We start from the raw sequence: 21,617 nt of genomic DNA on the forward strand, positions 1-21,617 counted from the left end.
TATATTTTCACCGTAGTTACAGTATTTTTAACTTTTGTGTTATACAAAGGAGAGGGATCTAATTGTTTCTTGTTTCCTCTCATTTTGTTTGTTGTTAACTCTTGTGTGGCTTTTCAAGTAATGGGTGGAAGAATGACTCTCAGTGTCTTCCAAGGAATAATTTACTGAGTTTCAGGTATTTGGGGGAAGAGAGGTAATACAGTTTAGTGAAATAAGACAAACTTGTGTTCAGCTTCCATCCTATACTTTCCATCAAGTCAGCAGAGATTCTCATTTTACTTATGTGTGTAAACCATGCAGCATGGGAAATGGAGGAAGCTTCTTCAAGCCTGGTTTCCCATCCTCTGTTCTCAAGCTTCTTGGGAAAAGGAGTTAATGAGGTATAGGGTTATGAGTAGTACAGACTCTGAAAATGTGTGAGTGTTTTTAGGAATAGGATCACTGTGGCATCCCAGATAAGATGTTTTTTGTTGTTCATTCTCTAAGATCATATTTCAGGGTGTCTTTTTAAAAATTGTGTTAAAATCAGTGTTGGATTTCTACTGGCACTGTCCTTGTTAGTCACTGATAGCAGAGAGGTATGGTGGCTGCAGGAGTCTGGCAAGCTTTCCAAGCTCCTGCCCTGGGTTCTACCATAAAGTCATGTTTCCTGGCTTAAGTGAACAGAAAAGGAACCATAAAGACATTAGGTACCTTGGCAGAGTCTGTACATGGCTCTGGACCAGTGAGGAAATCTATGAGGAGACTGGCATTCATAGCAGCCTATGTTCCGGTATTTTTAATGTGAGTTTTTGCAGTTAAAATCCAAAGATAGAGGCAAAATTCAAAGCATTTATATATATAAATTCTTGGCTAATCTTCCAGCTCACATGTAATCTCACTGGAATTCCTATTTCTTTTATAGCTCTTTTTGGCTTCCCACCTACAGCTATTTAGAACATAGCAAATATGCTTTTGGTCCCTTATTTTTAGTTTACATTTTAATGATTTGAATACGTTTTTATACATGCTTGATGTATGTCTTCCACTAGTAAGAATGGACAGAGTCATCTCGTATACTCTGGAATTTTCTGTGATAGAAAAGTGGCCTCACAGAAAACTGATCCTGCTAGCTTATTACTCTATTAATAATTATTATAGCTTAGAATCAACTATCCTAAAACACAAATCATCACTTTTACCAAAACTTCTCTAATATTGCAGTGACTTAGATCCATCATTATACAGAAGGCCAGTTCATTTGTTTTCCCAGGAGTATATTTTTCAACTAATTTGTTCTGTAGGATTCACTAAAATGTCATATAGTTTTATGGGGATGATATTTATAGTTTTTCAGCTGCCTTAGTGGTGTCTTCTAAAAATGTCCAGACTAAAGGCTTTTATCAAATCTATATTAAATTAACTTACTTGTGTGTGCATGTATTGTGTGCATGTGCACCTGCCTGGAGAAAATGCTGTGTTGGTTTCTGAGGAAAATAATGGCCTGGCTTTAGTTCACCTTTCAGAAGTGGAGTTACTATCCATCGAGATGAAAGACTTTGGCAGACTTCAACATATCATGATGTAATTTCTAAAGCATTTGTTGTGTTGCTTCTTTAAGCAAGTGGATTTGACATCAGCAACATAAGATACCCACAGTCTAGGGTGTGTGTGTATATATACATACAAAGATCTCTAAGAGGGCACAAATCACATGGTACACAGATGCTAACTAGCATGGGAGAGCTTGCATGGGAACTGAGATTCCAGGGCTTCTAGGTGGAAAGAAGAGCTGCTTCCTACATAAATCCATAACGACCCCCATGGCCTTGTACACTCAACAGAGCAGGCACCAACAGGTCAACACGTGTGCTGTGGCTGCACTCCATTCTCAAACCACTCCAGGTGTCTCCAAGGCACTTTCCTAGCTCCTCACAGCTCCAACTCTGAATGTGAGATTGTTTCTTCACCTAGAAAGTAAGAGGGATAGTGCAGAGTATGCTTCCTGGTGGTCATATGTATGTCTGTAAGTCTCCATGTGTTCAAGGGGGGTGAACTGGCTCTGTACGTGCACACAGGCAAGGTTGCTGTCCATTGGGCTCTGGACCAGATTTCATAGTGAGAACAATTAAGGTTGTGTAATAATATACTAATTTAAAAAGGTTTTCACTTTTTCTGATTTATACAAAAATACTATATGAGCTAGCAATAGCATTGGAATAAACTGTAATGAATATCCATGTTGCGCAACCTTCAGTAAAACCATAGTTGTGGTAAACCACACTCTTGCATGTTTGCTGCAAGGAAATGTGGCCAGTTCAATTCTCTAGCCCAGAGGTTTTTGGATTGTGTCCAGTAGTGTCCCAAAGGTTTCATGAAATATTCTAACAGACCCTTGCGGACAAAGAGTCTAGCACAAGAGCCCTATTTTATTTCTACTAGAGCACTCCACTTTTATGCTTCTCAATGTTGGTATGCAATGCAGAAGTGTGAAGAAAAGCTTTTGGTTGCTTTTCCAAGTATTGCCTTCATCTCTGCCTCAAGGCAGGCCATCGGAGAGCTGTATACTTGAACTTCATTGCTTGACTCCTTGTAGATTCATTTTTACTGATTTGTACTTTACCACTGCACCCTTGGAGTTTTCTAGGAGTGCCCTGGGAGTCCACTGTACACAGATTTCCCTTATCTGTTTTATTAGTGAACATCATCTGTATTTATGAGGACTTTTGGGATATAGTCCATCAGCACTTTTGAGCAGGATCATGGATCTTCTAAAACAATAACAATAAAAAAGAATATATAATTTACTCTTACATACATTATGGCTATTATAGTAGCTACTTTTTTTCTTTGGTCACTAGGAAGCTCAGTCACCCCACTTTTAGCGTGCCTGTGGCTAAATACTCAGGGGTAATAAATTCTACCCTTGATATTATTTTATGGTTCAATGACTTTATTTCTTTTTACCTATGTCTTTTGCTGTATTTTTTCTAATACATGCATCATGGCAAATTGTTTTAGATCTCCTAACTCAGGTGGAATTTTCTTGTTATCATTTGGAAAACTCTACTTGGATATGTTATAAGCACACCATACTTAATATTTTCTAAAGGGAATTTTTGTGTCTTTTCAAACTTGCCCCCTTCTTGTTTCTCATCTTTGGTAAAGAGGTCCCATGGGTCCAGTCATCTAAGTGTGCAGTTGTGCTGTCGTTTTTTATCTTCTCTCTCTCTCATATCCCATCCAAATCCATTTAATCCAGCCTCAGCACTACCTTTCAAATTTCTCTGTATTCATCAATACTTGCCTAGATTAGTTCACTAGTTCTCTAACTGGCCTGAAGTTCATGGGTATCATTCTCCAATAATCCACTATGTACACTAATATTGGTTATTTAAAAGTCACTTTTTCTCCTATAATTCTTATTGTTATTTGCAGAATGAAGCTATATCCCTCACATAACATTCAAGGCACTTTATAATTTGCTCTGTAGCCAAAGTTCTAAATCTCACCTCCATCAGTTTCTCCCTCATCTTTTGTGTCTTTCATAGCAGCCATGAGACCACTCACCAGTCTCCAAATACAAAATGCATTTCAGGACCTTGTTCTTTTGGCAAAAAATGCCCTTCCTGGCACCTTTAAGCCCTTATATTTTCCTAAGGCTCTTCTCAAATATTTTGTGTGAGATTTCCCTCTTTTTATTGCCTCTTTTGTCAATTTTTCCATCTCACTTTCTTAATGCTACTGTTAGATCAGTCCTTACCCTATTTTAGACTTTGTTGTGTATGTGTATCTTCCTTCCCAAATCATGAGCTCCTCAAGGAGTTTGGCTGGATAGAAGGTGGAAGATACCAGGTATCTGCCAACCCTCCTTTTAAAAATCATAGTAAATGGAATAAGGGATTGTGGAGCTTCTAGAATTGATGATGTCTTCCTTGGGTAAAGATTGAAAACACAGCAATTGTATGATATGTTCTCTCCTTATGATGGAAAATTTGTAATGCCATTATGATAAAAGTTCCAGCAGTCAAAGTGAATTTTTTAAATTTATGTTCAGAAGAAACTTAACTGATTTTCTTTTTTTCTTTTAGGAATAGGCAAGTCAAGAAGCTGAACATCTGAACAATGTTTCCAAAGGGCGATTTGGCTGTCACTTGCTGGGTATGGAGGAAGATGAGGAAGCTATTTGTATTCCTTTCTCTCTTGCTGTCCCATGCAGCTCATTTGGAAGGCAAAAAGGATAATCATTTCATCTGGAAACCAGGTAGGAATGTCCTGGCTGTTCCTTTGTCCCATTTTCATTAATGAGAATAATATTCTTTACATGCCTGTTCTTATTTGTGGAGTAGTGGAAAATATCCAGAGAGGAAAAATAGATTCTTCTTCATTGTAATAAAACTTATATTTGATTTTTATTACTGCACAATTGTTGTCTCCATCCATGATGCTTGTTATTTTTCTGAACTTTCATGTTGTTGTCAATTAAAGATATGATTTCCATAGTTACATCTGCTTCTCCTTTGTCAACTATATCACCACTGTGCAGCATACTTATAGCAAAAATGACATCTGAATTTAGCTAATGTCCTGTGCTAAGAATGATATAGACCAGTTCCAAATGTCTCTTTCTTTTAGGGCAGGGGTATCAAACTCATTTTCACCTGGGGCCATATCAGCCTCTTGGTTGCCTTCAAAGGGCTGAATGTAATTTTAAGGCTATATAAATGCAACTACTCCTTAACAGTTAAGTGAGAGCTCAGTGCTGCTGCCGGATTAAACAAGGTAGAGGGCCGGATTCGGCCTGCTGGCCTTGTGTTTGCCACCTGTGTTTTAGGGTACAAACTAGTTAGCTATTTATTATTGAATGCTTTCTAGTAAACCTGTATATCTAGGTTTGAGGGCATGGAAAATTATTCTAAAACCTTGGCTCATTAGTTGTGACTATAAAATCAACTTAATGTGTTTTGTACATAACTACATTAATAAGTTGAATTGAGTTTTTATATAACTTATATCCTCCTCTAAATATTTCCTTAATTTGGCTGTAGTGAAGATCTGTTGAATTTAATTTTAAAGGCTAATAATTTATAAACTTAAATTATGAAGCCCAGATATCTTGGCTCTTTGTATCACTGATGTTTTTCTTTGCTCTAGATTTTAATTTTCTCAAAGTTCTACAATTAGATCATTTAAAAAATTTATTACTGTTTCAACAGTCCATTCTTGCAAATACAGATAACTTATATACTTAATATCTTGGAATGGGAAAATGTGATGTTGTAGAAGATGTATGATCCTCAAAGAGTTTTCATTTTAGTCTCATCATCTGTAAATTAAATAGACTGAAAATGTATTGTGTCATCATGAGAATATGTATAAAGGAGATATTTATAATATTTAAATGACTTTGCAAAAATGAAAGTAAATTATGCTTTAAAGTATATTAAGTAAAAAACCCAGCACCATTAGAGATACAGTCTGGAGGAAATTTAATTGCATTAAAGCCACTATAAGTTAATTTAATTGTGGGCTATATTATCACATTAGTAATTTGCATTTTTTACCATGGTAGTTTTAGGAAGCTGTGGAAAGAGTTCTAAAAGTCAATATTGCACTTTTATAAATTGGGTTATTTTATTTTAATCACAAAAGACTAAATATTTTATTAAATTTAAATAAGCACATTTATATGAGTGTACTCTTGTCTAAAGTTCTCAAAAAAGTGCAATTAAAATGGAAAGTAGCAAATCTGAAACACAAAGGTATAAACCCTGAGACAAAAAAAGACACCTACTAAGAAGGGCTTCTGGTTGCTAATTCAGCTAAAATTTTATAAAACAGCCTAGCATCCATTTCTGCACAGGGCCCTCTCTAGCACACTGCACCTCATGGAGAGAAGTTGATGCACTACTTGCTGCTGCACTGCACTACAGGCTGCCTCTGTACTGAACTGCCTGTCTTTGCACTGAACTGTCTTCCTGCACTGTGTTTCTGCCATCTGAGCCAGACCGTATAAAGGAGTTCCTGGAATCCTATTTGAACCAATAGGACTGAGGCTTTCCCCATCCAAGTGGAACTGTGCAGTTCTGGCCAATCAGAATTGGCTGTTCTGACTGACCTATCAGGATAGTATCTTTCGGACTAGTCAAATTGTGAGGATTTGGAGTCCTCAATTTGCATGAGAATGGACCAATCGTGGACCAGGTTTGAGGTTTCCTGTCCATATAAGCCTGCTTTCCTCTGACTTAGTGAGTACACTTTCCCTTGCCACCAGAGAATAGAAACTGCATCTCCCTGGCTGAGCTGAAACACTGAAGATGTCTCACCAGAGCAGAGCAAAGCAGACTGTCACAGAGTGGAGCAGACCAGTTCAGTGAATAAGCAGACCAGCACAGAGCCTGGCCTGGGAGCAGTTCTACAGCCATCCTGTACCATTGTTGAGCTGTTTTGCATTGAATAAAGTTTACTACTTGACTGTATGCCAAATTTGGGATTCCTGTTGGGAATGAATAGATGCCAACTACCATTAGTTGACAAAGGAGATGTTTTAAGGAAATGGGCTTATTTTGAACAAAATTTTAAAAGTAAGTCTGTTTTTCTAAAAGTAGGTCAATGGAACAAAGTGCTACAAACCTTTCCTAATATTCTACAGTGGATGACTACTTGGTAACTGTCAAACTTAACCTTCAGAGTGGGAATACATCCCATCAGACACACTGCATCATTCAAAATGAACATCGATGTCATCTCTCTCGCTTTTCCTGATATTCCTTACTTCTTTCCCTCCTTTAGGTACCTTAGAAAATTAAAAACAAAAGGTCAGACCAACTTGCATATATGAATCACACAAAGCACACACACAAATATTACTACTATTATCATTGATTAGGGGTTAGCCAAAAAAAATGGCACATGAAAAGTAGGTAAATGAGAAGAGTTTAATAAACATTATTTGCAACAGTAGGAAAGTGTGAGCAGGTTTGAAGAACAGCTATAAAGAATTCTGGAGTGCCCATGGGCTAGTATTAATCTTTATGATTTCTGGGTCTACAGAGGCAAAGAAAGTAAATGGTTTCTAGAATTTGGGGAGAAAACTTGAAGGAGAGGTTGCCGGACAAACACTGTGACCTTTAGAGGGATATAACCAGCTTGTAGTAAAAGTAGGGCGGGGGGCCAGGGGAATGAACAACCCTTGTACTCCACACCTCCTGCCAGGGTTCTCATTGGCTTAATCATACCAGAAGCCACACCTCATTGATGTGTCCAAACAGACAGCCTCCTGGGCAGGGGGTATGGTGGAGAATGGTGGGGAATGTGGATGTAGAAATTCCAAATTCATATGTACATATATGTACATATATATGCATATATACACATACTTTATTTCATACAATTAGATTCATGCTCTGCATCCTTTTCTGCAGTTTGCTTTTTATCATATAAAAATGCTTTGGTGAATATTACTTATTAGTTCATGTGGATCAATTTCATCTTTTAATGATTACATGGTATTTTTTTTTTGTATTTGTATTCAACAATTTATTTATCCAGCACTCTGTTGCTTTATCTTTTTTCCCTATTGCTTGCAATTTTGGTGTTTTTTAGCATTTTGCTATTATAAATAATACTGACATAAATGCAAGATTATTTTAAAGATAAGTAATAAATCAGTTTGTAGATCCCTATGTCCTAGAGTAGTTCTGGGTCATCACCTTCAAAGACTCCCCCAACATCTTAGAATCTGCATATGGATGAGTTTATTATATTTCATTTGGATTTTTTAAAGTAACTGTACTGCAGTTGAAATTTGCTGAATTTTTTTTGGAGTGTGTTATCAAATCCAGCAATTCAGGTTCAATGTAATCTGGAATTGAACAAATTTCCATGGAGACCTAGTTAAATATACTTTACTTTAGAAACCTAGAAAACACTCTCTGTTTTAGACTATAGTGTCAACCACTTAAGCTCTTTAATGATATTGTTGTTTTTTCCCCCTGAGTCGATAGGTTGTATGTTAATCAACCTTATCCAAATTGAAGGGGTTTCTAAGTGAGTCCTGGATTTGGATTAACAGTGGATTGATGAATACTAAGAGAGTGATGTATGTGTTGTTAAGGATTTCAGTTCTCAGGGAGAGACTTGAGAACCTTAGGCTGTAGGGTCATTGATTTGGTAAGGTTGTTGAATGTCTGTCATCATTGTGATAAGATCTTTTGACCTGTATTTAGTGTCAGGCAATCTGTTATGCATGACAAGAAAGAAGGATCATGTCAGCAAGAATATCACATAAGCAGTGATATTTGTTGTTTTAAGTAAATTTAACTGTTCATGTCTGCATACTTTGTAGAGATGAACAGGTCATGGTTTCTGAAGTCACAGTAACTAATGGTCTCTTAAAAAATTTCTCAGTATTGGTTCTAGGAGGTTTGTTCATTCCACTAATACTTGCTGAGACCCTACAATGTGCCAAGTACTGTTATGAACACATGAAATAAATTGAGGATAAAACAGACATCCTTGGTCCTCATAACCAGGGTAATAAACACAATCAAGAAGCTCAGTAGAGAGCATGTTAGATGATATTAAGTGCCTAGAAAGAAAGATAAAGCAAGGAAGAGGAATACACAGTGATAAGTGAGAGATAGAGATTTTAAGTAAGTGGACTCTAGGGTGCCTCATTGAAAAAGTACATTTGAGTAGAGACTTGAAGGTAGTGAGGGAACCAGTCATGGGGATATCAGGATGAAGAATATTCCAGTTGGAGGGAACCAAAGGCAGAAGGCCCTGAGGCAAAAGCACGTGTGGCATGTTTGAGGACCTAAGAGAGGGCCAACATGTGGAACAGAGTGAACACAGGGATTGTGACTGTAGGTTCGGTCAGAGAAGAATGGGCCCCAAGTCAGGTATGTCCTCACAGGTCAAAATACAATTTTGGCTTTTACTCTGGGTGAGATAGAAAGGCACTGGAGAGTTTTGAGGGAGTGGTGACATGATCTGACTTTTAGTAAGATTCTAACAGAACTATGGGCAGTCAGTTGAGAATGATGGAAGGGGAGACCCATTAGGAGGCCACCATGGATAAAGAAGAGTGGTTATAACTTGCACCAAGGTCATGGCAGTGAAGGTGGTGAAAAGGGGTTGAATTTTGGATGTATATTTAAGGCCTTGGTTTTCAACCAGGGGCTATTTTTCCCAGGGTGGGAGGACACTTGGCGATATCTGGAGATATTTCTGATGGTCACAACTGGGGTGTGCTACTGAAATCTGTGAGTAAAAGCCAGGGATACTGCTAAACATCCTATGCACAGGACAGCACCCCACAACAAAGAATTACCAGGTCTCAAAATGCCAATAGTGTCAGATTAAGAAACCTCGATTTAAGGTAAAGCCATCAGGATTTACTGAGGTTTGTATGCAGGGGCATCTACAGAGGTGACACTGAGGCTTTACCCAGAGCCACTAGAAGAGTGGATTTGTCATAATTTAATATGGGCTGACTGTGAAGAAAGTGGTGTGGAGGGTATTAGGAAGTTAGTATTAGATGTATTAAAGTTTTGAGCTTGTTAGAAATTCATGTGGAGCTGTTGACTAGGTAGCCGGGTATATGGGTCAGAATTCAGGAGAGAGGTTTTTGCTAGAGATGTAAATCTGGAAGTCCCTAGCAAAAAGGTAGAATTTAAATGTGTGGCCTTAGAAATGTAGTGGTAGCCTTGAAATGTAAGATTCTGTATGTGTAGGGGATAAGTTTCCAATGTACTTCCTGTGGGGCAAGTGACATTTAAAAATTATTTTGATAAAATACAAATAACAAATGTTACCATTATAACCATTTTAAAGTATACAATCAAGTGACATTTAGTATTTTCACAGTGTGGGAAAAACATCACCATTATCTAGTTCCAGAACATTTTCATCACTCCAAATTACATTTGCAAGTGAGTTTGTAAAAAAGACTGGAAAACAAATTTTACTCTAAATAATTAGGTCTGAAAGGAAAAAAAACATATTTGTCTGTGAGAGGTTCTTTCTTCTTAACATTTTAACTTATTGGTTTAGAGAGAGAGGAAGGGAGAGAGAGAGAGAGAGTTTGTTTGTTATTTTACTTGTTTATGCATTCATTGGTTGTCCTTGAATGTGCCCTGACCAGGGATTAAACTCACAACCTTGGTGCTTGGTGTATTGGGATGATGCTCTAACCAATCAAGCTCCCTGGCTGGTGCTTGTAAGAGGTTCCTTTATCTTAAGTCATCCTGAGATGACTCTAGTATACTAGAAAGATCTAGAGCCTTGTACACAGCCAGACCCATGTTCAAATCCTGTCTCTTAAAGAGAAGACAGTTATTTAACCTCTCTGAGCTCTATTTACCCATCTGAAAGTGAAGACAATAAATACTTCACAGGACTGTTCTGAAAATTAAGAAAAATAGCATATTGAAATACCAAGTGTATAGTGATTACTCAATAAATGTGAGCTATTAGTTATCATTATTATATAATAATTTGATGTTTAAAAATTTCTTGCTTTTATGTGGTACAATTTTTGTGTACTTTTCTTCCTTAGACACACAAAAGAAGATCAGTTTGATAGCTATATAAATTTTATTAATAAATGGTCATAAGCAATCTCACTTACTTTGTAGGTCTAAAACTTTCTGTATGACAGATTCTTAGAAAGTTTTAACTTCCGTAGCTCCTTCATAGTGAATAAAAAGGGTCAGTATAATGACCTGTATTCTAAGAACTAAGTGAATAAGTTAGAATTAATTTTGAAAGAAAAAGAGACTATGAAAATGACATAAATTAAGAAAAAAGAAGCTTACATAAGTTAATATTTAATTATAGCTTACATAATAATGTTTTTTTTCATTGTTGAAACAAATTTGAGAAACAATTTACAAAATACATGTATATTTTAAGTTTAGGAATCTTAGAGAAAATAAAATGTTCTTAGTAGAGAACTAATTTTTTAATATGTGCTAGAAGTCCATGAAACATTTCTTCTGTGAAATTGATTAAATTAAAATTATTTTAATTATTTCTGTGGATATTAATTTATCTTAGAGGCATATGTATAATGAGCTCTCAATGGTGTTATTTCTGTGATATTAAAAAACAGGCATATAGCATGGGATTCATGGTTGAAAATTATAATTTTTTTCTTGTAGACTATAAGTACTAATTTTATTATGCTTCTGATAAAGTCAGAAGATATCTATATTACCTGAATAATATAAAATAAATTACTCTCCTTTTTCCCCTAAATAGCATTATAATATAGACTCCCCAAGGACAAGAATGTTTGTCAATCTTATTTATTGATAAATTCCAACTACCTAGAACATAAATAGCTGTTGCATAAAATATTCCCAGTGCATTAAGTACAGGTGGAATGAGGAGATCTGTTATTTTGTGTGTGTGTGTGTGTGTTCTTCATTTGGGCTATTTTTTGTGAGTATGTGTGTATGTGTTTCAGAAGGGTTGAGAAGTGATAAGAGTGAAGAAAAAGAAATTATGGGGACTTTAGGCCAAGATGGAGGTGTAGGCAGATACACTGTGCCTCCTCCCACAATCAAAAGAAGGACAACAAAAAATTTTAAAACAAAAAAACAACCAGGAATGACAGAAAATCAAACTCTATGGAAGTCTGACAACCAAGGAGTTAAATAAACATTCATCCAGATCAGTAGGAGGGGCAGAGATGGCCAGCCTGGCAGAGCTGGCAAGGAGGCAGTTGGCAGACTGGGCAGTCCTACATACATGTGCAGATAAGCCAGGAGGAACAACTGAGGAATGAGACAGGCCCTGCAACCCAGGGTTTCAGTGTAGGGAAATGAAAACTCAAAAACTCTGAAAAAACCTGTGGGGTTGAGGCGTCAGGAGAAACTCCCAGGGGTTTGGAGAAACTCTCCAAGGAGAGTTTGTTGGAGAGGACACTGGGTCCTAGAATGTACACAAACCCACCCACCTGGGAATCAGCACCAGAAGGGTGCTAAATTTGTTAACATGACTTATTATATCTACGTAGTTATTTTTCTCTGCTGAGCCAAGCAGGTTATGATGCTTTTGTATCTTTTTGACATTTTGCTTTACACAGAAGTTTATTTAAAAATGTCCCTTGTTTTCTTTGCTTCACTTTCTTTGAGCCTACATGCCCATTTAAAATTTTTTTGAACTAGTCATGCACTATTCCAAACTGTTCCACATGTATTCTTTGCGAACTCTTTCCAAAGCCCTTGTCCTCCTGATTGAGTCCATCCTGCTGCACCTGTTGTCTTTGGAACCCCCTTTGTTTTCTTATCTTGAACCCCATAGCTTTATTTCCTGATAGTGCTAAACTTGTCTTCTAGAACTGCTAAAATAGGGTCTTTTGGAAGTAATTTTTCACACCTGAAAGGGTCTCTGTGCTTGTCATATATTTGACTGATAGCTTGTGTGTGGAGTTCAAGGTTAAAAAGCATGTTTCCATCAGCATTTTGGAGGAAATTCTGTGTTCCAGCCTCCAGTGTTGTTTCTAAGAAGTTATTCTGATCTCAACTCTTTGTACATTATCAGTTTGTTTTCCTCTCTGGACTTATATTTCTACCCATGACATCCTGAAATTTTATGATTATATACTTGGGGGTGAGTCCTTTCTCTTTTATTGTGTTGGCCATTAGGAGGATATTTCAATTACCATGCCTATGTTCTATGGTTCTGACACTTTTTTTTCTGTGATCCGCCCCCCCACCCCCGGACCCCATTGTCTCTGTTTCTTCTGAGACTCCTTAGACATATGCTTCACTTTTCCTACTGATCCTCAACTTTTAGATAGTTTCCCTATTTTTTTGCATTTTTCTAATTTCTAAAACTTTTACTATCCTTCATCTTTCAACCCTTCCAGCTTGTTTGCTCTGCACAAGAATGTCCTCTGAAGAGTTAGATTTTGCTATTTTCTTGAAAAGATTGAGGAAAAGACAGAGGAAGGGATCTGAGGGGCTAATTCTATTTATAGACTTTTAATTATTCCCCATCATGGTACAAGCCTTACTCCTTCCTAATGTTGCTAGGTCTCACACTTTCTGAGTTGTGCAAGTATAAATTGGCTTTATCTATTGTTGTCACCAGCCTCTTCTGTAGGGGCCTACTTCAGCTTCCTTTTTATTGTCAGTTGGCTCATTGCTCCACTCTTTGCTCCCCATACTCTGGACTCATTGCTCTCTGTTCTTGACCCTTATTGAGCTAATTCTTTTAATGCCTTTACTGTCATTTCAGCGGGGTATTAGGAGCTTAGGAGGAAGTAAAAATATATATTTGCGTCATGTCCCTAAGTTAATGGAAGTCTTCTCACTTAGTTTTCTATCACTTCTACTACAGGTTATTTATTGTGAAATGGAAGGGATGTTGGAATATGTTAATTTGTGGTGATTGGCTCAGTTATTCTCTTTGAGCATGTGCTACTAAATCTGTCTATAATCAAATTAAGCAGCAACCAAACTTTGCCTAGGTTAAAATTTTAAACAATCTAATTCAAGTGTTTATTGGCTCTGTAAGATTGAGGTTGGGCTGAGTATTGGATTGGTGATTGATATAGGAATGATTTCTCCCCAGCCATCAGGACATCAATAAAGAATTTCTTTTGTAACTACATGGAAGTATCTCCTGCCAACTTTTTCTTCTATGGCAAAATTTTGATATGTAGCTTACGTTTGAATTATTCTTAACTAGGAAAACATGAGATTCTCTGCAAAGAAATGTGAAAGTCAAAGATGAAGACAAGTTAGACCCATCGAAGTGGGATTGAAATAAAATTAAAGACTAAAAGATAGTAAAGTAATAAAACTGCCTGAAAAGCTTACTTTATAAATGCCTTTACGACCATGACCTTAGGTACCATATAGCACAATTTTGGTTGGAACCCGATAAGAAAAAATAAGCCTATTTTTTTGTATGTCGATTATTGATTAACTCAATTCATATAATTACTTTGATATTTCAACAAAGTTCTTCAAACTTTACAGCTATAGATGACATCAGTATTACAGATATAAGTGCCACAAATAATATCTGAGACTCATTAGAAAAAGTAGTTCAAAAGGTATATGTGTAACACTACTTACATTCACTGCTCTCCAAGGCCAATACTATGTACTTACTGTTTAAGCTTAACTTTTTAGCAAAAGTCTCAATATGAATTAGCCATCTAATTTTATGTTTCTTTTTCAAGTTACTATGGTAACAAAACTGTGGTTAATGTAGAGAATCTCAAATGCTATTACCCTCTTACATTGATCACTTTTGCCCCAAAAGAGGAAAATAATGAACTATTGTGGAAATAAGTAGTTTTATCACCCAATATTGAATTTTATTCATGGATACACTTCACTACAAAAGTAACATAAGAAATGGTAAGGATAACATATGGATATGGGTTTGTGTGTATGAGTGTTTATTTTTCCTCAGGGTTAATAATTTTTTAATTGAATGCAGCTGCTCAAAGATTTTTGTTGTTAAGCATACACACTATATTGACAAGAAGTGGCTACATCTTAATTTTTTTTTAGAAAACCATTTGAGGCTTAATGACTTAGCTGTGTTTTTAGAGAACCTATAAACAATAAAGATGCTGACACTACACACCAGGTAGAGTAGTGGTCAGAGAGCAAACACAAGCTGTCTGGGTGCTCAGCTAAGCTGTGTATAACCTCACCTTTATGCCTTTGCTTCCTTGTTAGTAAAATGGGGATAAATAAGAAAATCTGGGTAAAACATTATTCGTATTCTCTAGTACATACTGAAATACATTTTCTGTATTCAAATAAATATAACATGATCAAACTTCTTAATAATTAAGTACTCAATTAATGCTACTTTTTATTGTTATTTAATAGTTGCTACTTTAAGAGACATTAGGCCTTCCCACCTTCTGAGTTGTAGAATACAATTTAGTTTGGATATATAAACATACACATATAATAAATTTCATTTACCTTGAAAGGTCATTTGATATTATTTTTCTTCACTTTAAAGTTTATTTTCTAAAAGAATTTTTCCATTTTATTGCTTATTTGTAGTAGCATCCTCATGCACCTTAGCTGTTTCAAATATTGGACCTCTAATATTGTACTTCCCCCTGACATTTCCATTCATATCACTACATGTTATTGTTTTCAAAGCGAAGACTATGGGATTCTATCAATACAATTGCCAGGCAGAATGCAGTCTCCAAGGGTACTTAAGAACCAAGAATGTGAGGACTGTTTGACCAAGCATTATTTTGTACTTAGATGGGTCCATAAGCTTCACTTCTTCCATAGGACAACTTGAAATGAGAAAAAGCAAGGATGTGAATGATACCTTTACATTTGGCAATAGGTCAAAAAATTATTGTATTCTAATATCTTTCCTTTTATTTGACATACATGGTCCTCACAACACCTGGGATGTTGTAGGCAGGATAAGGATCTCAATTTATACTGCAAAGGAAGAAACCAAGTTACAATAGCATAGATATTGAATGATGAAACCACAACTAGCTGGTGCCCTTTTACTACTTGGATCTTCATTTGTCAAAGTCTTTGGTTTTCTGCTTTTGAAACTTTGAATAGAGAACTGCATATGATGTTACTGTTCTCAATACACAGGCTTGTGAACCAAAAATATTACTACCTTTTTTGTATTTCTTCAGATTTTATGTTAATGGGTTATCATTTTGGTGGTTGATGATCCAGATAAATGTTTTATGTTAAGTGGAAGCTTCTATTTAGAGCATTCTATGCTGTTAAAATACTAGTTATCTTTAGCATGAAAGATTATTTTAACAACTTTATTGAAGTATAATTTGTATACCAAAAATGTACTCATTTAAAATGTGCATTTCGACTTCCAGCCAAGATGGAGGAATAGGTAGACACACAGTGCCTTCTTGCACAACCAAAAGAATGACAACAACAAACTTAAAAACAAAAACAATTAGAACTGACAGAAAATCTAACTGTATGGAAGTCCAACAACCAAGGAGTTAAAGAAGAAACATTCATCCAGACCAGTAGGAGGGGAAGAATGGGCAGCCAGGTGGAGAGGACTTGTGGCAAGGTGCTGGCTGGTAGACTGGGTGGTTCCACATATGTGTGCAGATAAACCAGGAGGAACAACTGGAGAATGAGACAGACCCTGCAACCCAGGGTTCCAATGTGGGGAAATGAAACCTCAAAAACTCTGACTGAAAAAACCTGTGGGGTTGAGGCAGCAGCAGAAACTCCCAGCCTCACAGGAGAGTTTGTTGGAGAGACCCACAGGAGTTTGTTGGAGGGTCCTAGAATGTACACAAACTCACCCACCTGGGAATCAGCACCAGAAAGGCCCAATTTGATTGTGGGTGGTGGGAGAAGTGACTGAAAGCCAGCAGAGAGCTGAACAAATGGCATTGTTCCTTCTCTGACCCCTCCCCCACAGACAGTGCCACAGTGCAGCATATTGGTTGCCCTGCCCTGGCAGATTCCTAAGGCTCCGCTCCTTACTATGTTACAGGTGTGCTGAGACCAGGAAAAAAAATGGCCCAAATGAAAGAACAGATCAAAGCTCCAGAAAAAATTACAACTAAGTGTCAAAGAGATAGCCAACCTACTAGATGCACAGTTCAAAACACTGGTTATCAGGATGCTCACAGAATTGGTTGAGTATGGTTGCAAAATAGAGGAAAAAGTGAAGGCTATGAAAAGTGAAATAAAGAAAAATGTATAGTGAACCAACATTGAAGGGAAGAAAACTGGCACTCAGATCCACAGTGTGGAGCAGAAGGAAGAAATAAACTTTCAACCAGAACAGAACGAAGAGACAAAAACTCAAAAAAATGAGGAGAGGCTTAGGAACCTATGGAACAACTTGAAATGTTCCAACATTGTAATCATAGGGGTGCCAGAAGGTGAACAGGAAGGGCAAGAAATTGAAGAATTATTTGAAAAAATAATGAAGGAGAACCTCCCCAATTCTGGCAAAGGAAATAGACTTACAGGAAGTCCAAAAAGCTCAGAGAGTCCCAAAGAAGTTGGACCCAAGGAAGAACACACCAAGGCACAGCATAATTACATTAGCCAAGGTAAAAATGAAGGAGAGAATCCTAGAAGAGGCAAGAAATAAGGAGACAGTCACCTACAATGGAGTTCCCATCAGACTGTCAGCTGATTTCTCAAAACAGACCTTACAGGCAAGAAGGGGCTGGGCTGGAAAGAAGTATTCAAAGTCATGAAAGGCAAGGACCTCCACCCAAGATTACACTATCCAGCAAAGCTGTCATTTAGAATGGAAGGGCAGATAGAGTGCTTCCCAGATAAGGTCAAGTTAAAGGAGTTCATCATCACCAAGCCCTTATTATATGAAATGTTAAAGGGGCTTATCTAAGAAAAAGAAGATTAAAATATGAACAGTAATATGACAACAAACTCATAACTGTCAACAATCGAACCTAAAAAGAAAAAATGAGCTAAGCAAACAATTAGCACAGGAACAGAATCATAGAACTGGAGGTCACATGGGGGTTATCACTGGGAAGGGGAGGGGGGAAAATGGGGGAAAAGGCTCTGGTAATAAGTAGCATAAATTGTAATTAGAAAATAGACAGGGGGAGATTAAGAATAGTATAGGGGCCCTGGCTGGTGTAGCTCAGTGGATTGAGTGTGAGCTGTGAACCAAAGCATCGCAGGTTCAATTCCCAGTCAGGGCACGTGCCTGGGTTGTGGGCCAGGTCCCCAGTGGGGGCCACATGAGAGGCAACCACACATTGATGTTTCTCTCTCTATCTTTCTCCCTCCTGTCCCCTCTCTAAAAATAAATAAATAAAATATTAAAAAAAAAGAATAGTATAGGAAATGTGGAAGCCAAAGAACTCATATGGAAGACCCATGGACATGAACTAAAGGGGAGAGAATGCAGACCGGAGGGGTGTGCACAGCAGAAGAGATTAATGGGGTGGGGGGAAATGTTACAACTGTAATAGCATAATCAATAAAATATATTTAGAAATATAAATTTCAATTATTTTACTACATTTTCCAAGTTGTGCAACCATCACTGCAATGTAACTTTACAGTTAATCCTGTTCCCACCCAGGCCTTAGACAACCACTGATCCAGTCCCTGTCTTTATAGATTTGTCTTTTCTGGATATGTCATGTAAATGGAATCATACAGAACTCATTTTCTTTTTGTGACTGGCTTCAATCACTCACATAACACTTTTGAACTTTTTTATATTATGACATATATTGATATTTCATCCCTTTATATTACTGAGCAGTGCATATTCTATTTTATTGATACAGCATTTTTTTAAACATTTTTTAAAAGAGTTTATTTATTTATTTTTAGAGAGGGAAGGGAGGGATATATAGAGAGAGAAACATCAATGTACGGTTGCTGGGGGTCATGGCCTGCAACCCAGGCATGTACCCTGACTGGGAATCGAACCTGTGACACTTTGGTTTGCAGCCCATGCTCAGTCCACTGAGCTGTGCCAGCCAGAGCTGATACAGCGTTTTTTAATCCATTTACAAGGTGAACATTTGGCCTGTTTTCACTTTTTTAGCTGCTATGGATAATGCAGCTATGCATGTACATGTTCAAATCTTGGTGTGGACATATATATATGTATTTTCATTTTTCTTGGGGTTGGGATTGCTGGATTGTATGACAAATAGAGTCTTAACTTTAGAAACTGCAAACTATTTTCCAAAGTATTGATGTCTTTTATATTTCCACAAGAAATATATGAGAGTTCCTGTTTTTCCAAAGTCTTGCTAATATGTTATTACCTATATTTTTGGTTCAATTCATTTTAGTGGGTGTGAAACAGTATCTCACTGAGGTTTTGATTTGCATTTTACTAGTGAGTGATGATGTTGTCTTCCCATGTACAATATTTATTAGCCATTTGTATATTTTTGGCAAAACGTGTATTTAAAACCTTTCTAGATTTTTAAATTGCATTGTTTATCTTCTTGTTATTGAGTTTTAATAGTTCTTTAAATGTTTAGAATACAAATCTTTTATCTGATATGAGGTTTGCAAATATTTTCTGTCAGTCTGTTGCTTGCGTTTTCAGTTTTTAATGTGTCTGTGGAGCAAAGTGTAGAGGTTTTGAATTTTGAAGTCCAGTTGATCAATTTTTTAAATTTATGGATTATATTTTTGGTCCCATAGCTAAAAATTTTTTGCCTGATTTGAGTACTCAGAGATTTTCCTCCTGCATTTTCTTTTAAATTTTAAAAAATAACTTTAGTCCTTATATTTAAGTCTGTGATCACTTTAAATTAGTTTTTTATACAATGTGGGTAAGGATCTGAGTTTTGTTTGTTTGTTTGTTTGTTTGTTTGTTTTTTGGCATGTGGATATCCGATTGTATTAGCATCATTTGTTGAAAATACTTTATTTTCCTCATTGAATTGCCCTGGCACGTTTGCAAAAATCAACTAACCATAAATATAAGAGTTTATTTGTGGACTTTGAGCTCTGTTCCACTAATCTATATTATTTTCATAACCAAGGCTTATCTTAACTTTATAATAAGTTTTAAAATTGGGAAGTGAAAGTCGTCCAACTTTTTTTCTTTTTAAAAATTGCTTTTGCCATTCTGAGTTTTTTGTATTTGCATTTCTATTTTAGCATCAGATTGCCTGCTGAAATTTTGATACAGATAATGATGACTCTCTAGATCAGGGGTGTCAAAGTCATTTTCACTGGGGGCCACATCAGCCTTGCAGTTGCCTTCAAAGGGCTGAATGTAATTTTAGGACTGTATAAATATAACCACTTCTTAACTAGGGGCAAAGAGCTTGGCACTGCCACTGGGTAGAAATAAGGTGCCAGGCCCGGTAAAACAAGGTGGAGGGCCGGATTCGGCCTGCCAGCCTTGTGTTTGCCACTGTGCTCTAGATCAATCTGGAAAGAATGCCATTTTAACAACATTGAGTCATTTGATCCATGAATATGGAGTATCTCTCTATTTCTTTTGTTTCCCCTAGTAATGCTTCATAATTTTTAGTGTGCACACCTTTGTTAAATTTATTCATAAGTATTATTTATTTTCAATGGAGTTCTCTTAATTTCACTTTAAAATTATTCACTGCCAGTACAAAGAGATATGCTGATATTTAATATAGATCTTGTATCCTGCCATTAGTGGGTATTAAGCTTAATATTCAGTGATTAAGCTACTTCCTGATTTTGGGGCCTTAGTTAGTGTCACTTTGTTGGAGCATCATCCCATTAACTGTAAGGTAGTGGGTTCGATTCCCCGTTGGGGCACATGCCTAAATTGTGGGATTGGTCCCCAGTCAGGGCTCATTTGAGAGTCAAACCATCGATGTTTCGCTCCTTCCTTTTCCCTTCCTTCCCCTCTCTTTAAAATCAATAAGCATGTTCTTGGGTGAGGATTAAAAATATAATAAATAAATGCATACATACATACATACATACATACATTGATATCACTAGGGAGCTTTTTAAAATTTTCTGGACTTCCTGTATATTAACTATAGAAGTAAAATTTGCTTTTGGTACTTGCTGCCTAAAAGAAGCTTGTAGTGTGCTGTACCTCACTTGGGATGTAATACTTGAGTACTGAGCCTTTCAGTGATTGCTGTTATCTCCTGTCCAGATGGCCTCTCCTAGCACCTTATTATGACAAGAATCTTTTTCCCCCAGAAAACAAATCAATAGAACAAATGTCCTTTAAATTACCCATGAACCATGTTAAGAAAAATACCCTTAGTTAAATAGACCGTTAAGACAAAGCAGAACCTGGTCAATGTTGTTTAGTTTATATTGTTGGGAGTACCTGGTTTGAGAGCTGTTGTTATTCTGTTTCTTAAAACTCTGTTCAAAGATCAGTCCTAAAGCCTATGTCTGGTGCTCTGTGATTCTAGCCTGGTGGGAGTTAAATTTCTTGCTTTTGTTTTAACATTTATCAATATCATGTATTACATACTTCAACTACTATTGATCAGTCAACTGTATGTCATAAAGGTGTTTATTGCATTCTTAAATGTGATTTTAAAACTGAATTTTGGCACTGTAATTTTTCTTCTGGGAACACATGTCCAATATTATAAGGTAAGTCTATTGAACAATGTATTTTAATTAACATAAATAGGTTTTGTATAAGAACATGCCTATAGTTTCCAGTGAAGCATAACTATATTTATTGTCTGGAAATAGTGGGAGGTTTTGAAAAGTTCAAAAAGTAAAAGTAAGTGAAAATCTTGTGCATTGCATTTCAGTGAGTTTATTTTACAGTTGTAAGTGAGGTTCCCAAAATTGCAGATAGGAAAATATGAAGAATAAGAATAAGTAAACATTTACATGTTTGGTACTTCCTAGCATTTATATAGGAAGTTCAGAGAATCAGATGGATTCTGATCTTCCTAAGAGAATATTTCATGTTGAGTATTGTAAATTGATATTAAAATTCAACCATTGAATAATTTAGATAAAGTGTAAGTTCTGTAGTTGTTGACATGTTGAGAATATGCTGGTAGATACTTTGCTGGCAGCTTTGGTAGTACAGCTTCCTGCACATAGCAGGTCTTGTATGGCTAGTCATGAAAAATCACTTTTCAAATTAGAAGTTAATAAAACTTTCCTGATCTGAACACTAAGCTCTACTAC

General features: G+C 36.5%; 1 protein-coding gene across 1 annotated transcript in view; it reads left to right on the forward strand.

The window, feature by feature from the left end:
* The first annotated feature begins 4,104 nt into the window (after positions 1-4,104).
* THSD7B (thrombospondin type 1 domain containing 7B) overlaps positions 4,105-21,617 on the forward strand; it is a 776,886-nt gene continuing 759,373 nt past the window's right edge. Inside the window, exon 1 of the mRNA XM_045826088.1 lies at positions 4,105-4,243. Coding sequence (XP_045682044.1) covers positions 4,105-4,243 — 139 coding nt within the window. The remainder of the gene's footprint in view (positions 4,244-21,617) is intronic.

Source organism: Phyllostomus hastatus, unplaced genomic scaffold (genome assembly GCF_019186645.2).
Source record: "Phyllostomus hastatus isolate PE091 unplaced genomic scaffold, TTU_PhHast_1.1 phas_scaffold_60, whole genome shotgun sequence".
Lineage (NCBI taxonomy): Eukaryota > Metazoa > Chordata > Mammalia > Chiroptera > Phyllostomidae > Phyllostomus > Phyllostomus hastatus.